This window comes from Zerene cesonia, chromosome 8 (genome assembly GCF_012273895.1).
Source record: "Zerene cesonia ecotype Mississippi chromosome 8, Zerene_cesonia_1.1, whole genome shotgun sequence".
Taxonomy (NCBI): domain Eukaryota; kingdom Metazoa; phylum Arthropoda; class Insecta; order Lepidoptera; family Pieridae; genus Zerene; species Zerene cesonia.
In genome coordinates, this window is record NC_052109.1 from 3,891,228 (window position 1) to 3,908,978 (window position 17,751).

The following is a 17,751-nucleotide window of genomic DNA, read 5'->3' on the forward strand; positions in this document are numbered from 1 at the left end:
ATATGAGATACATTCTGGAAATTCAGTAAGTTTAACATTTATATTAGATCAATTGAAATACATTCATTATTAAAACCTTGTAGGAATAACATTGCTGACTAGATCTTATTAAAAAAGCAAATATTCAGGGAGAAAATTTTCCATTTCATATGCATACTTTGATAAATTGTCTCATTTTGAATATGCCTATTAGATTTTAGAATAAAAATGCACTCGTTTCAAGGTTGCCACATGTTCTTATTTAGGTTTCAAATTCAACATACCAGTATCATTAACGGTGCTGTTATATCTGTTGTTGTTCGTGATGGGGTCCAACGCTTCCAACACAAAGGTCTGCGGTAGACCTCCATCGTAACCAGCGACGCAGCGCACGTACAATACCGCCATACCTTCTGTGGTGTTGGAGCCCGCTTGGAGCGAACAGTTTCTGGGAGGTGCTGGCCGAGCTAAATGAGAGAGAGATTTTTGAAAATAACTTGATTATCTCGTTCTTTTGAAGTGAACAATATAGTAACAAGGATTTAATTAACGGTTTTATCATATCACTATCACCCTTATAGCTTATTTGAATTTTTTGCCGTATTTTTTCATACATTTTAATTGTTAGGTAAGCTAAATGTGGCTAAACTATAACATAACTAGCTAAGCTGTGAACCTGGTTATAAATAAAAAGTAATAAGAAATTAGATATACATACATTTAAAGTGTATACAACACTTATAATGTAAAAATTAAAAATTAATATAGAAAATATATTAAGGAGTGAGGTGTCGTAAAGTTTGATTAAATTGAATTATTTATCTAAATAAGACTCCGCCGTGTGAACACTGTTTATGACAAGATCCTTTGATGTTTGGACGGAAAACCAACAACATTAGATTGGACGGCCAATGTTGGCGCAATACTTTGGCCCAATGTGTACAGTAAAAGTCGTTAAATGAAGCTACCTCCGCAGTGAGAGTACTTCAAAGGATTTTCATAGTTCTTTTCTACCTTAATTGGGCCACGTTCGTGTGTACCTGATATTAGCATGATCGGTGTTTTGTAAATGAGAATATGAGATGATAATGTTTAAAATCTAAATATAATACAGTTTGGAACTTTGTGTAATGAGTGTAGATATCAGATTTATAAACACGCATATTACGAGTACCATTATGTATTGTGATAAATATTATTTGAGTACAACTGTAATATTATAATTGAAGTTTTTACCTATTTTCATGTCTAACATGCAAAAAGATACAAAATATATACCTTTTTTCTAAAACGCATGTTTTCTTGTTTAAAATCTATACTAATAACTTGAACCCAAAGAGTTTATTTGCTTGTTTGAACGAGCTTATCTCAGTAAATACTGTACCGATTTGAAAAAAAAATCTTCCTATATAACATCGTCTATACGATGCGCCGTTAGTACGAGATGAATTTTTAAATCTTATCTAGAATTCTTTTTATAATTATGGAAAAGTATGCGTTTTCCACTAGTAAATATTATATTTATTTCTTAATGTGCTAAAAACATTTAAACGAATTTTATGTTACACGCTAATTTTTAAAAATCATGGAAGAAGTCTCATAAAAATGCAGTCGTAGCTGCGTAGCTCGTAGCAGCGTAGCTCGTAGCTAAAATGCGAGCAATACCGGTGCTAGTTCCATTTATATTCATATGTTGCAATATTGTCTTTTTTATTGTTATATTATATTACTTTAATAAATAATATCACAAGCGACTTTTTCAAAGTAAATTGTTTAACGATTTAAGAATTTTGTCAGTTGATTATTTATTTAGTAAACCAACAAACTTCAGAAGGAGTGAAAAAAAAGAATACACAGAATGTTTTGCATTTTCATGAAATACACAATTTATGTTTGAAAGCAAGGTAAGATTTCAGCTTAACCACGTGATATCTTATTAAACATTTTTCGCGTCAAATAATTTAATCATAGTAATCCCGAAAGGCAAGGGCGATATTAATTCATGTTACATGCGTTGAAATGAGAATTAAGTGCAGAGCTAAATTCACTAATTTCAACTTGACTTATAGCGGTAGGGTCGACAGTTTAACGTGTTATGTGTTATAATTCTGAGGATATTAAACGTTGCGGCTGAGGACGGTATTTCGTTGCACCTAACTTATATTTCCCCCTGCAGCTGCGTCATAGATATATTTTCAATGGCATGGTTGTTCTGCACAATTTATGTGCACTTTCATGCCCAATAAATGCTATCTGGGACAGCGTTTATCTTATGTTTTCTGCTCAGCGTATTGTTATAGGAATATAATGCAATGGATGGACTTAATTAAAGTATAATTAATTTCTGATCTATATGCATGCCAACAAGGATATAGGATTGATACAGTTCTCTAGATAAATGTTCTTTATTCTATTTTGTCACGATATTTTTTGCAAGATAATTATTTATATAGGTTTATTTCAGAATTTGCCATTTAAATTTGCAATTCAAATTATGATTAAAAAAGTTAACTATAATTTACATAAACCATTTATAAGTTCGATTCGATAAGCAAGATACGTTTCAGCACCCTCCCAGCCAAATGCTAAATAATCATGCAAACCGTACGTACCTACTCGTATATATTAATGCTATAATTTGGAGACGTGCTGAGATTATATCTAATAATATAAATGGAAGCGGGCGATAAGAGAGAACGAAGAAATTCACATTGTCACTGAATTTAAGACGTATAATGAGACAGACGCTACAGACGCTCTCGGGGGTAAAACCGGAATGTGGCGAAAATATCTTTTACGCTTATATTTGTCGTATCCAGCCATATAGATCCGCAAATAAGAGATATGAGATTTTGCACATTTATGTAGGTTGGACTAAAAGCTGCAGACTGAAATTATAAAACATGTAGCATTCTCGGCTTTAGAACGTTAAATGCAAACGTGTGCTCGTTTTTTATTATGGCTTTTATTGGATTTTTATTTCATCATTTGGATTAAAAAGTGACGTGTGAACATGTCTTTCTCTTAATGAAGTTTACGACATTCAATGGTGTTACTAAAATATATATAAATCAAAATATCATTGAATAGGCGGAAATTATAAAATTGGCATGAACATCAAAGGCATACATCAACTGAATTCGTGGATATCTTTATATTAATCCACAAGTTGATTATCCCTCATCAAGTAGCTTACAGCTAGATTAACAAAGTTATTTAACTTAGTACAAGAATGTATGCTGGTAGGAACAAGAGGGTAAAAGTAAACACTATATCAAGTTTGTGTTTCGAGCTCTTTGATGTTTGTGCGTAGTTCTGTTTTTAACAAGAAATATTTATTGTTCGTATAATTATATGATAGTAACAAAATCTTAATTTACCCTCATAAGATTTTTCCAAATGAACACATACCACAAAGTACAGCATTAACAATAATTATTGGCATTTTTAATTTCTTTTTAAATATATTCAATAGATAACCCAAACAATAACTACTAATGTAAACTATATTGTAATGATAAATTACTATACTGTAAAATATTTAAAAAATCCAGAATTGTGTGATTGTGTGTAAGGAAATATGTTCGTTTATCATAAAGATCAAGTTATACAAGACACAATCAATTGAATGTTATGTTATATAGCAACGAGTATGCAATATCTCACCGGCGGGAACAATCTGGAAGACGCAGGGCTCGAGCTGGCGCCCGACGGAGTTGGTGCCGCGGCAGCTGAGCGCGCCATACTCGCGCTCGCTCTGCGGCTTGTAGCTCAGCTCGCTGGTGCTCCCGTTTGCTGTGCCTGTCATATACATCGTTAACTTGTAAACACTGTCAAACTATAATCTATGTCTTAGGTTTCAATCTGCTGAAAAACCGTTACATATTACTTACAATTTAAAGCATTATTTTTCGATAGATTACAATCTATTGGAGAGATATTGTTAAATTGTTAATGGATGTGAGTTTGGTTAAGTTCGTTCGTTTATTTTGAAAACTAGAGAAAGAGGAGTCCTGCTGAGCGTCAAAGACCTTCACGTATCAATGAGTTACTTGAAAAATATGATTACATATCAATAAGGTTTTTGTGCCTGAATCTTACATCTAATTTTAATACGAAAGTTATTATTCACTTTACTAATACTACTCTATATATTTGTTTCTATTCTTTTCTATTTTATTCCATTACTTTCAGTTTGTTTGAATTAACAGTAATATAAATTGAACTCATTTTATGATACAAACTTGTAATAAAAATAACATATACATACAGATTATTAGAGCAATAGACCACGACGGCCTTAGGTTATAAAGGAAATAATCGTATGCTTAATGAAATACGTCGAATTTTGACCGACAAGGCGGACATTTTTAACATGGATACATATGGAAAAGGTTAACATCATTTATATGATATTATTATACAAAATTATAATGAAACGTAAATATTACATGTAAGTCCTTTAGTAGTAGTTGTTTTTCCTTTAAAAATTCAACCTTTCTGCCTGCGGCTTCCCTTACGTGGACTACAAAATTTTGTACTTGGTAGATTTTCGAGGAAGAGGCAGTACTCAAAGACAGTATGACATGTTTTCCGACCTAAGATGCGTATATATTGTCAAATATTTATTTTAGGAAAACCTGTGACCACTATTCCATATTAAAGGTTTATCCAATAACTTACTTATTCCCACGATTACATGTACTTATGCATATTACATAGACATTCTTATATTATTATATATTAAAACTATATTATTCATGTAAAGTTTAGCCAAACCCCATATTAGTATATGTCGATATAATATATGTCAAAATGTGCCCAGTGCCTGCATATACAAACAGACAAATAGAAAAATAATACTAACCATTGTATCCGGGCCTATAAAACATTTATATGCATACTCTTTTCAAAAAATAATTATTGAGCATTGTCTGGGTATTGTTTTATTATCATCTTATTATATTCCATAGATGAAGCTTCACAGACAATATAGGTTCTGACGTATTTTTCATTTGATAAGCTATAATGTGGGTTCAATAATGGAAAATTATGTTCATCCTCAATTCATTTGATTGTCAAATCTAATATATAAAATTCTCGTGTCACAGTTTTCGTTGTACTCCTCCGAAACGGCTTGACCGATTTTGATGAAATTTTTTGTGCTTACCCGGTATCTATGAGAATCGGCCAACATCTATTTTTCATACCCGTAAATGATAAGAGTAAGGCAGAACAGCGTTTGCCGGGTGCAGCTAGTGAAAATATAATTTAAAATCCTGCTTAGTAAAAGCTTGCCCGCAAGAGAAAACCAATAAGTTGTTTAATAAAAGTGTCTTTTTAATATAATAGCACATAAACCATAAATTGGCATCTTGACAAGAGGACCTGGTTTACTTTTCGAACTGTGGTTTTAGTTTTATCACAAGTCCGCATGTCTTATTATAAAGAAAAATATGAGAGCTAGGATACGCATATCATAAACGATATTATAATTGAAAAAAAATGTCGAGTTACATTTTTTTATAAATAACATGCCAGAACATAAAATTAGATCTTCAAAACGTTCTCTCGGAACAAAGTTGATATATATTTAATACAACAATACAATTTAAGATATTATGTCCTGAGAGAGTTACGTTCGAGTTGCTTTGGTTTCAGCGTAACAAAATAATATTTGTGATGGAAAATACATTTCTAAGTTCTGAAGATATTCAGAGGAGGCATTTTGAATGTAAATTTAAATAGATACTGCTATACTTCTTACGAGTAAATTTGAATATTTTTGGCAGCAGAATTTAGCTACAATTGGGTAGATATTATATAATTATGGTCTTTTATGTATGTGTAACATAAGGTAACAGTATTGTCAAGAAAGTTTATTTTAAATTATGAATGAGAGAATGACAATAACGAAGTATTATTATGTACTAAGCCTAGCGTAAAAAGTGAAAAAATGCGGTATATTTATTCTCATACTGCTCAGTTATAGTCGCTCAAAGAAAAATCCAAGAGTTATTACTGCAACGGTACCTACAAAGGAAGCAAGATATTAATTTGAAATCTTTGTCCCTAATTTAAGTTCTGAGCACGCGTCACGTGTTCCGTCTTCGGCACAATTAGATTTTCTCCGGCGGGATGTCTTGATTTTGTTCTTGTTTGCTGTTGTGCTTCGTTCTTTGTCTTTTGTATTTCAGTCTTGGGTCTAGCTCATGCTGTTCTGTTTGCTTTAAGCAATTATGAAGCTTGTTAGTATGACAGTAACATATTGTTCGTTGAAAACGTTAATGAACAAAGGATGCTGAACTACAAGGATGGTAACGGAGGAAAATAGAAAACGATGAAAAATTACCGACTGTAAAACGAATAACATTGATGCAATAAAATCGTGTGGGTGACGTTATGAATTAAAATCAATATTTCAAGGCCAATAAATTATGATTATAAACATAACTAACATATAGTTATACACTTTTCTTAATTTGTTTAAAATGAAGCGTTATGTTTATTAGGTGTGTGTATAAAATATAAGCTTACCATATTTGGAAGGTGAAACATCGAGACTTTCTCCACTGTTGTTAAACTGCCAGAAGAACGTGACGTCAGGCGGGTTGGCTGTCACGGAGCAGCGCACGCGCAGCGTCTCGTCCAACTGCGCGCCCAGCACTTGCGGCGATGTGTGTGTGCAAACCGGAGCATCTGTATGAAATAGTTAACCCCGTCATTACGGCATATAAACACCTGGGATAGCCGGGTCGCTTCTAGCAATTTCCAGCAATTTCCTATAGTGCTGAATTTCAAAGAAGTGTGTTCTGTCATTTTATCATTCATGCAAAATAGGTGCTTACCTCGATGCAGAAATTGGGCGGTAGTTTTAAAAAACCGCTCTTATTATTTTATCGGAGAAACCTATGATTATGATGATAAAAAAAAATTAAAATAATTATTGATCAACACAAGTGAGAAGCAATAAACAAGACATTTTAACATAGTTTTGTTGTCACTTTTTATATATATACATACACTGAGGGCTTATGGAAAATTCAGTGTGTTTACAACATATTCCAGATAATAGAAATAATTTACAAGAAATGAAAAAGCCCTTTAAAAAGTAACGTACATCTGCCGCTGTCGTGCTTGATATAATTTTAGTTGTAAATGTTTTTAAGCCGCCTTAATGCATTATCATAACAGCAAAAGCGAGAGACAACATGGTCTTAAAATTGCGTTTCGTAATTCGGCCGTTACTCTGTGATCATTCATAATAACATACTGTCTATGAATGAAGCCGACGTTTGAAAGACAAGTTGAACGTTTCAAGATGGTTTCAAGATCCACTTTACTGTAATGTTTTTTAAATGGAGATTTAATATTATGTATGCGCCACACTAATTCCCTACGTGATTTTATTTAACGCCGTGTCAACACTTACTATTCGATCAATGACCGACGCAAACAAGGCGCCACAAAACTTGTAACAAGTGTTCTATACTTATCTAAAGTATTTCCATTATTAAATTATCAATTTTATTATAAATGGAAAAATCTCATGAAAATAAGGCTCTATTATTCGAAGTTAATGGAATCTTGCGATTTTGCGCTCGAATGAATAATGTAATTGTTTTACTTTTATTTTTTCATTTGAAAAAAATACGTTATTAGATTGACATCATTTTTCAAACTTTGAAATGTAATATGCGGTTTGTTAATAATTGTTTTTTATATAAAAAGACGTCTTTTCAAAAAGTCATGTTTAAATGAATAAAGAATGTTATGACGATGAAAATAAGAAAAATTAATTCAATCTCTCCTGATTCTTTTGGTTTTAAAATTACTGAAACGCTTTATATAAATATATATTTTTTAAGATTTTCATAGCAAGACACAAACAAAAATAAACATATTTATTGACATTACCCAATTCACTTCAACGAGTTAATGTTTTGAACACACATCACTCTTTAGTCAATATCATAATTACCAAACGCTGCTTATCCATTATCGTTACATCATTATCTATGAAACACGTAACTTTCAGCGTTAAAACGAAGTTCCCTCCAATAAATAATTGGTTGCTGTTGTGATTGATGCTTCGATAATGATTTACGATTCTGAACTTTTACCTTCACTTGTTTACCAAAACTTTGTAATATCATTAATGAATTAATGATCATTGTGAATAAATGAATCCCAACGCAGTCATAACACTTTACAGTACTTTGGTTTGATCGATTATAAGCCCATAGAGACTATATCTAAAACTATCTAAAAAAAATGTTGCCCGAGTGTAATTTATAATTTAATGTAATGAGACAAAAAAAAGTATTTAATATACATTTATAAAATGTATATTTAATGTGGCTATTGAAGAATAAATGAAAAATTAATAACCGGTCATAAAAGATAAAGGCCGAGTGTAACATTAATGAATTTAATACGTGCAGGTTATTGTAGGTCAACTCTTATCTACTGGAAATCTCTGAGAAATAATCTAAACATGCAATTATGTTAAATTATACATTGCTTTGTTTAATCAACAGCAGTATGTCATTAGTGAGCATTGATTTATCATTTATATCGCATATAATCGGGGTTAATGTCTATCTGTAGACTGTAGAGCAAACAATGCGTCCTTCAATAAATATTCGTCTTACCCCGTTGACTGTAACAAATCTGCCCCGCTATCTCTGAAAGAATGATTGATATTCCACGATTAAAGGCCCTCCCGATGAAATGAAATTAGTATTTCGTTATAATGAATAACAAAAGGCCGATTCAAATTGGAAAAACAATCGCAACAATTTACTTATTGAGGTGTTTTGTTTTTATTCGACTATTTTTATGGAACGAAAAGCCGTTTTGTCCAGTGGCCTATTTACGATTCAATTGTCTGTCGCATGAAAGTGAAATATCATCCAATTAATTCTAAAGCTGTAAATTAGAATCAATGTATTACTCTCGTTTGTCTATACGCTAATTGAAAATTCTTTCACATGGTTTTTACACAATATACATTTTATATCAGAGGTATTTTAAATAATGCATTTCACGTTATTACTCCTCCTTTAATAAGGAGCAAAGAAGATGTTTCAAAAATTTTAATAGATTTGTCAAGAAATGTTTTTGACTACTGAAACTCAATAGATATGTAATCTCAAAGCATATACTTTGAATAAACTGGGAAACATAAAGCACTCACACTGTATGCTCAAGTGAGTGGCGCGGCTGGCGGTCTCGCCGAGCGCGTTGGTGGCGCGGCACGAGTACCCGCCGCTGTGCTCGCGCGTCACCTTCTGCAGCACCAGCGACTTGGTGCTCACTATCACGCCAAGCACCACGTTGTGCACTACCGGCTTGTCCTGGTGTTTAATTATATATTCATGTATAGTTATATATTACCGCAATTTCACTATCGCTTCGCTTGATGGAAAGTGTCGACTTAAACAAACAACAATTCATAATCTTCTAGATCTATATTTATTTACTTTTAAGAGTAACTAGATTATACTTTTCGAGAAAAATGGAAGCCGTTCTACAATACGTTTCATAATAATCGATAAGAAGAGAGGAACCACTTAATGCAAATAGATGGTGATATGATAGAATTGACGTTAAAGAATGGCAAATTATATCAGCGCAAATGTACTTTCAATTAATATTCTGATCCCACTAATAATATTAATATAAAATCATATATTTAAAAAATATATTATTGAGGCACATACTCATAATATCAAACATACGAGAACTTATAATTATTCTAATATAACTACAGGTATGATAAAACAATAACACATAAATAATGATTAAACGCGCTATTGTAATTTATTTAAGGAGTAGAATATAATAGTGTCAAGGTAGAAGCAATGTGGTACATTGTTCATTGTAATATAATAAGTGATTAAAATTGGATTAAAACAATCAGCTGACATCGCGAACAATTAGGCGTTAAGCTCAAAATGTTCTTGATTTATTCATCCCCTTTCCGCGCCAGAACTGAATTGCTCCGTGACAATGCTATTTAGATATCCGATATTGTTATTCAATAGAATATTGTTTTAAATCGACAATGTTCGTGTTCTGGGAGCGGGTTCGTGCGATAAAGGTCACGAAAGCGCGTCCTGATTACTATACGGTTCAGCCAAGTGTGAATGTAATCATCAAAACGTACCCAAATTGTAATGAAAGCATTTGTTTGTACAACCTCGTTACCGCCAGACGTATTTATGTATAAATTCATTAGACGAACGTTAGTTTCAGAATTCGATAAATTACGAGCAATTAATATGTAGTGTTTGATCATTGTTTGTTATAAATTTATGAGGAGATCGATATGTTAACGACCAAATGAAGCAACGAAATGTGAAAAATAATTCCAGAAATATTAGAGCGCGCAATTAAATGTCTGTATGATGCCAATACTTTAAGTGAGAATTCCATAGTGTCACATGTTTTTGAAAACCTGTAACTATCGTGAACTAAAAAGTAACTAATGAAAGAGTTAAAGATGATCTCCACCTCCTTAATAATATTTTCAGTTGAAGTAAATGCTATTCTAGTAAATTGACGAAATCGCAAACTTTCGAGTGAAAATTTTAAATAAAGTTTAACACCACGTTAATACTTACATTATGGTACCAGGAGATGCGATGCTCTTTGGGATTGGCGCGAACTGAACATTCGAAATACACGTCATCACCTTCTTTGATTTCATGAGGGTTGAGGGTACTTCCCAATGATAATGATACAACGGGCGGATCTAAAACAAGTTTTTTTTATTTATATATATTTATTCAAGGGCTTAGTTTGCCAAAACATCATATATAACTTTAATTTTTTTGTTTCAATGTGATTATTATACAACCATAATTATAATAATTATACATTGGAAGTTACACTAGGTAATTAAGTATATAGTCGACATGATGAGGGTTTAACAAAACGTAAGCCTTACGGAGCCATTAAAAAGTTAAAAAGGTCGTGCAGCACAGCTAAATTAATTTGTGATGAGTAAAAGTTTTGACAATTTAATCGATCTTGAACTACATATAGGATCGTCAAAGTTAATAGCATTCAAGATTCTCTTAAAACGATTAAAGCTCAAAGGCGATGTCTCCCCTTTTTGAAGAACTTCGGTTTAGGACGAAATGATATTACATTAAATTATTTAAAATTAATTTGGTGGGGTTTTCTTAGAATTGTTAATAAAAGCCGACGTAGGAAGATTTCTAGTAGCTGGATTATGACAGATCCTTGATGTCGAAGTAACTTGTAATTGTATATCAGCTACTTATAAATAATGGATAATTATGCGATTGAGTATTTTAAAGTCTTTTATTTTGTGTTCTAGTAACATTCAAATTTCATTTGGATTGAATTGTCAATGTCATTCATAGTTTTCTAATATCATTATTTTCATTCAAATATTGTTATGTATCTACATCTATCTATACCTATAATCAAACAGTATTACATAGAAAAAGGATGGAGGGGTGTAAAAAACAGTAATAGACCATGAATAAAAAGGGAAAATAAAAGTTGTGCCTGTTTGTCTGCTTGTTTGTACACGCTAATCTCCGGAACTACTTGATGGATTTGAATGAAAGTTTTTTGTTGCATAGGTATCGAGTCTAGGCACCATATAGGCTATAACTTATTTCGAAAACTGAAAAAACGCAATGTAGAACCGCAACAAACCACTTTGATTTTAATAAAAGATATTAAAATTGTTCATATATTGTGGATAACAATAATTGCAACACGTGATCACAATTATCAGCTGAGAGTATAAGTTTGAGGATCTGGAATACCTGATACGTTTCTCCAAGAGCCCAGCTGCACTATAACATGCATAGGAATGAGCTCTTGATGAGGCAAACAGTTTGATGGGCATCTTTGATGACTTATAAAAATCGAAGATTTGGAACTCCCGGTGTGGAACTCCAAGAGCCCACCTACACGACAGCATAAATGGAAATGATGTCTAAGCAATTCAGTCCGATAGGCTTTTTCTGTCGACTTATAATAATTGAGATCGGTAATATTTGATGTTGAAGTCAAAGATATTTGCCGATATTCAGGAAGTAAAGTATTATATGATTAATTAAATTAAAGTTCATTTGAAACGCGAATAACTTTAAATCTAATTTTATTAAAAGCCTCCAGTCTGTTTAAAGTTCAAGCGAACGAAGTCGCGGCCAGCAGCTAGTTAAAATACAAGTTGACATTTCGGTTTGTTTGAATCTCTTTTCTGGATATGCACGTGATCTTTGAGTGCTATAGGCTATATACGTATGTACCACGTACGAAGTTGGGGCGAACCGCTAGTATTGTATAAGCCCGTATGATAAAATATAAATAATACAATAATCATATTTTTTTCTACCTAGAAAGAATTTTCAATATTATATATTATATATTTCCATGGAAAATGAAATATCAAATCATAGCACAGAATTAGCTGAAGTAACATTAGGAATAGCAATGATCGCGTAGCTCGTTCCAGATTGCATCGAAGCGTCTGGCCGTGTTCAGGTGAACGGTTATCTGCGGGAAACGGGCGCTGACACTTTATTGGCCATTAAAGACCTATAACGACGTCACCCCGCACCGCGAGAAACGTCCTACAAATAAACATTTACGATTCCTCCATTTAAATTGTTGCCAAAACGATTCGCGCCGGGAGCAGCGAAATTCTCCCCGCTCTAAATGCGTTACGGTTCGCCAAGCAGAAGTAAATAGAATTTATTTATATTTGAAAATTAATTTCCTTTATCGTTACATAATAGAGTCAGTTATTTTGATGACTGGACCGTTAGAGAATTAAGTGATACCGTTTGATCGTTGTCTCTAAAGCAAAAATATTGTGTCATTAAAATTATCTCCTCAAAGATATTATTTCAAATACAAAGTGTTTCAAATAACATTTTAAATGGAACATTTTAAACGGTCGGACCCTTATTCTTTTAGGTTTATGTGGTGTTATATGCCGTTCAATTGTACGACTATAACAGTTACAAGTTGAAAACAATAGGAAATACAATAAAGTTCATTTGAAACGCGAATAGGCATGAAGTTGTAGCAGAAATGGTTACCATTTTCCATTCTAATTCAACGTTCCCAGCTCACATTTACGTATTTTCTAGAAGCTAGTACGAGCTCTGTGAAACATAACGTAATGGTTGTGAAAGTGTTTCGACTTCTAAACGGATGCGGGACTACACTACTCTGAATTAGTTTTTGGCCGGTCCCCGGCTGTTAACTGTTGACGTTGAGGACTAGCCAAAACTAACAAGGTTTTAATTACGCTTTACAGTTCTCCACACGCCGCACAAGCCTTTAATAACACCCAGCGAAGTCACTCTTTGAAAATGTTTACAATATTTGTTTGGACGTGATGCGTGAGTGGGGAAACTGTTTAATTACTTTTGAAGACATTATGCGTACTTAGATCTATTTGATTAAAGTTGTTTTGTTTATGAATCTCTTAAAGCAATAAGGCATTAATTGCATTAAAATACTAACGTAAAAAACTACATTATAATAATAATGGCTTATAACTGGTCCTGAATCTAATTTCATGTTATTTAATTGAACTATTCTAATTCAATTTTACGTCTGCTTTCAGCAATTAATTGTAAATTAAATTGGGACAATCGACAAATAAGTTCCAATTGGCGTAATTGGAATTTATTCTAACTTAACATGCTAATAATTAATTAATGGGAACATTTAAATTATTTAAATATTTTATTTTGGATCTGCGTTTTATGCGATATCAATCAATAATACTGCGTTAGATAAATGTGTTAAAAAGATATTACAATTCACTCATTCTAGAAAAACCAAATACGTATCTGAGTAACTGTCGCGCGAGGTATTTATAGAAAAGTTGTCGCATAATAAATAAGTGTTAGAAACTTAACGCTGTAAGAAAAAGTTCATCTTGGAAACTTCTAATTGCATGAAGCAGACTTCGGAAATCGAAAACGACCTAAAGAAAGCAGTAAAAGAGCAATCATTAATTTCACGGCTTTATCGACTCCAGTTCAAGTATTTTAAAATCTAAAGAAATCTTACGTTTGCTTTTTAATAACTTTTTAATTAAATATTGAGCAGTGAAAGAATTGAATAATATGCATAATTTATGTTTTTGTAAAATAATAATATTATTAATCTATGTTAATATTTTACGTCTAGATTTAAGAAATAATAGACAATTAAGGCATCATTGGGATGTTGTGATTGCCAATGCCAATAAGAAAGTCAGGTATTTGCCCGATTCGTGTAAGCGAGTGAGCGTATGTTTCATGCGTGAGAGTGAAAGAGCGCGGCTTATAGACGACAGTTGCCATTTTAAAATACAATACTGTTGCTTTATAATCTGTGTATCCTTTTGATACGTGATTGTTCCAGTAATCGTTCTTTAATTAGCTCGAGCTTATGCATTTTCATTGGACTTTTTGTTTCAATAAACAAAATGTGAGTATAAACACCTAATATACTGGTAAAATATGACAATGTAGAATGATACCACATACACAAATAATGAAATAAGAACATGTTTTGTTCACGTGTTCCTAATGAAAACTCTTCGATATTAAGTTTGCATAAACAAAATAAAGAGCGTGTATGCTAAGAGAACGAGGCCGTTTGCAAAGGTGTTCTTCTAAGTAGCAATAATAATTAAGCTAAACGATGTCAGAGATGTGAGAACTGGTTGAGTTGAGCTCTTTTATTGCTTATTTTGCAACGATATTTGTTTAGGAAATGTTCCCGTGAATTAAGAAGTGAAGTAAATTGTCTCATTGTCTTAGCAAATAGGCGGGTATTGGAGCAAATTGTGTTAACTCGTTTGTTTGCGTTGCAGGGAATTAAGGTAAATGTAAATGCTTTTATAATGCGATTTTGTACGTTTTTAAAAAGGTTTAAGCAATTCAGTGAACAATCGTGAGGAGTATTTTGACTCGGTGATACAATTTTACTATTTTTGTAGATTATTTTTATAATTTATAGCATGCAATATAAGTACTAATGATACTGTATCATAATATATAAAAAACGATATAATCATATATATAAAAAAATCTGTTTGCTTTGTGGGACGTACAAATTAATAGTAATGAGTATATGTTTTCCACCTCTTTAGTCTTTTTCATGAGTACAATGATATCATACCAGGAAGGTTCTTGTAAGCAATTTCATTCCTTTAAAAGGAAAACTTTAAAACTTTTGGAGAGAATATACTTGACGAGTTATTAACACTATAATAAGAAAAAACAATGTGTTAATAATCTTAAGCGTTGTAATAAAAAAAATTATAAAGATAGAATATAAATCTGAAGAGTATGTACGTTTGAGGGCACAAATCTCAAAAATTACTGGACCGATTTCAAAATGGGGCCGTTAGTATAATATACTCACACACGACATCAAGCTTGAAGGAGTCGTCTATACTCTGGCCGGGTAGCGCGCTGTTGTCCGCCTGGCACTTGACCAGCGCGCCGTCGTCCTCCGGCAGCGCCGCGAACTGTAGCGTGCTGCTCACCCACGTGTCGTTCGTACCTTCTGTTATCTACGATACGATATAACTGTTAGAAATCAAAAAGAGGCCGAGCTGAATATTAGTCAGACCGTAATAAGAATGTACTGCGATTGTACGTACACAACTGCCTAATTGATGTAGTTAATTGATAAAAAATCACTAATCACAGCCAGTCACAAAGACTTTTAGCAAAATGAGGGTAGTTGGGCCGGACATTGAATAAACACCATACTAACACCAAGGCACAATCCGTACGAATGCGCAACGTTTCTAAGTGATTCGACGATTTTTTTGGATTCGATAGCCAAACGAGTTTTGACAAGTTGTGAAAAGCGATATCTGTACTTAACTCACAATTATTCATCCAACGGATTATTGAACACAATTTATATCCGACAATAAATTTAATTTAATACAATAATGTCAATACGATATAATAACAAGAGTGGAGGAGCGTAGGTTTAAATTTCTACGAAATGTCAAATTGATAAAATTTATCTACACCCATCTACTATACATAATAAACATAAAATGAAAAAATAAAAATTTATACACGCCAAAATAGCCGGTGAAGACCCTATGGCGGCAGTACTATGTTGTGGTTGCGAAGTTACGGAGCTCGTAGCGGGCTATTTCTCTATAGGTCGGGTTAATGTGAGTCTATATTGGAGGCCGTGAACTAAGATTAAAAAAATAAGTTTATTGGCTTATTTTCAGAATCGAACTTATTTGTTAAAAACTGTATTTCCAGAAGTATACAGTAATCTTTATAGTCTACTTTAAGGTAGGTAAGGTAAAACAATTACAAAATATCTATACTTCTATAATAATAAAAAATGGTTCCGGATTGCCCTTTTAATTTAAATTTAGTTTTTTTTATTATTATTAATTTAAAATTATGAAGCATCAAATAATGACTAACTACTAGTCAAAATTAAAGAATATAATACTATGTATCTGAAAATACATCGGTAAATAAATATTTTAATAATTGCGTCACGATGCCAGAGATGTTTCGCGAGGCTTTCAGTCGCAGGCAGACAAGTAGGATCTTAAACTTAATTGGTCTCTTTGAAATTTTTAATAAAGCTAGTTTCCTTCAATATTTCGCGAAGAGGTCCTAATGTATAAGCTTCCGTGGAAGCTCCTTTGGCGTACCTCTTAATAAGTCTGTAGATGAAACTGTATTCATTTTTATACCATTTTGTATCTCTCATAAATTGGCAGTATGAAAGAACACTTGAAAAATATAAAATGGAATACAATTTATAAAAAAGCTCGTTGAATAAATTTTGATATTAAGAAAATAAAATCATGTTATACTCAATTTCAATTGTGTTTCAAATAAAGACAAAACTGTAATAATTTTTCCTTTACCGACGCAAATTGACCTATCAATCATATTACATAAAAACAAACGTAACCTTTTAAACTCTTCCATTTATAACGAGACTCAACAATGGGAGCAAAATACATACAATGTTTCACGATATACCGTTTCTATTTCATATTGTCATTAATCCTTTTCAAATGTTATATTTTTTTGTCATATTTCATATTATAAAATAATGTATTATAATACTGTGTGTGTGTAAAATGTTTACGTGAAGTTGTTTTCATCTGTCTGTGTTTGTTTGTCGGGAGTTGTTTTACAATTGGTAATTAAATTTGTGATATGTTTAACATTAAATAATTATCCATTTTTATCTAGATATTATACCTATCAAACCTTTCATGGCATCGTAGCGTATTTTAATATCTAAAAAAATAGGAGTTGGAGAAAGATGATGACTTATGTGAATACGTGATTATGTCGCTAAAAAGCTTGTAGTGAAGCTAAGGGGTTGGATACCCACCTTAAGATCAGATTTCGTCAATTTTAAACTAACACATAATATATATACAATCATGACTTCTCATCATACTTTTCTCTAAGCATCAATCATGAAACTAGCACATACCTTTCCCCTAGTGAATTTCCTATTGTCCTTGAACCAAGTGAGCTGAGCCGGCGGGCGGCTTCCCTCCGACACACACGATAAGCTCACGTAGCGTTCCGACGATAGCGTCGCCGGCTTCTTTACTATCTGCACTGACGTCGGCCGCACTGTAACAAATGTGCCCGCTCGTATCTTTGCGAATGTTGTACCCATTGTACTTAGTCTGGCCATAAATACTGTTACACTTAATTATAAAAAAATATTACATTTGAATTTCGAATCTGTCAT

General features: G+C 32.5%; 1 protein-coding gene across 1 annotated transcript in view; it reads right to left on the bottom strand.

The window, feature by feature from the left end:
- The window catches only part of LOC119828511 (hemicentin-1-like), a 60,502-nt gene that overhangs the window by 6,469 nt on the left and 36,282 nt on the right, over positions 1-17,751 (bottom strand). The window contains exons 7-13 of the mRNA XM_038350679.1: positions 17,485-17,630; positions 15,403-15,553; positions 10,608-10,738; positions 9,179-9,338; positions 6,517-6,678; positions 3,646-3,780; positions 264-446 (exon numbers count right to left, since the gene is read on the bottom strand). Of these exons, the coding sequence (XP_038206607.1) occupies positions 264-446; positions 3,646-3,780; positions 6,517-6,678; positions 9,179-9,338; positions 10,608-10,738; positions 15,403-15,553; positions 17,485-17,630 (1,068 nt within the window). The remainder of the gene's footprint in view (positions 1-263; positions 447-3,645; positions 3,781-6,516; positions 6,679-9,178; positions 9,339-10,607; positions 10,739-15,402; positions 15,554-17,484; positions 17,631-17,751) is intronic.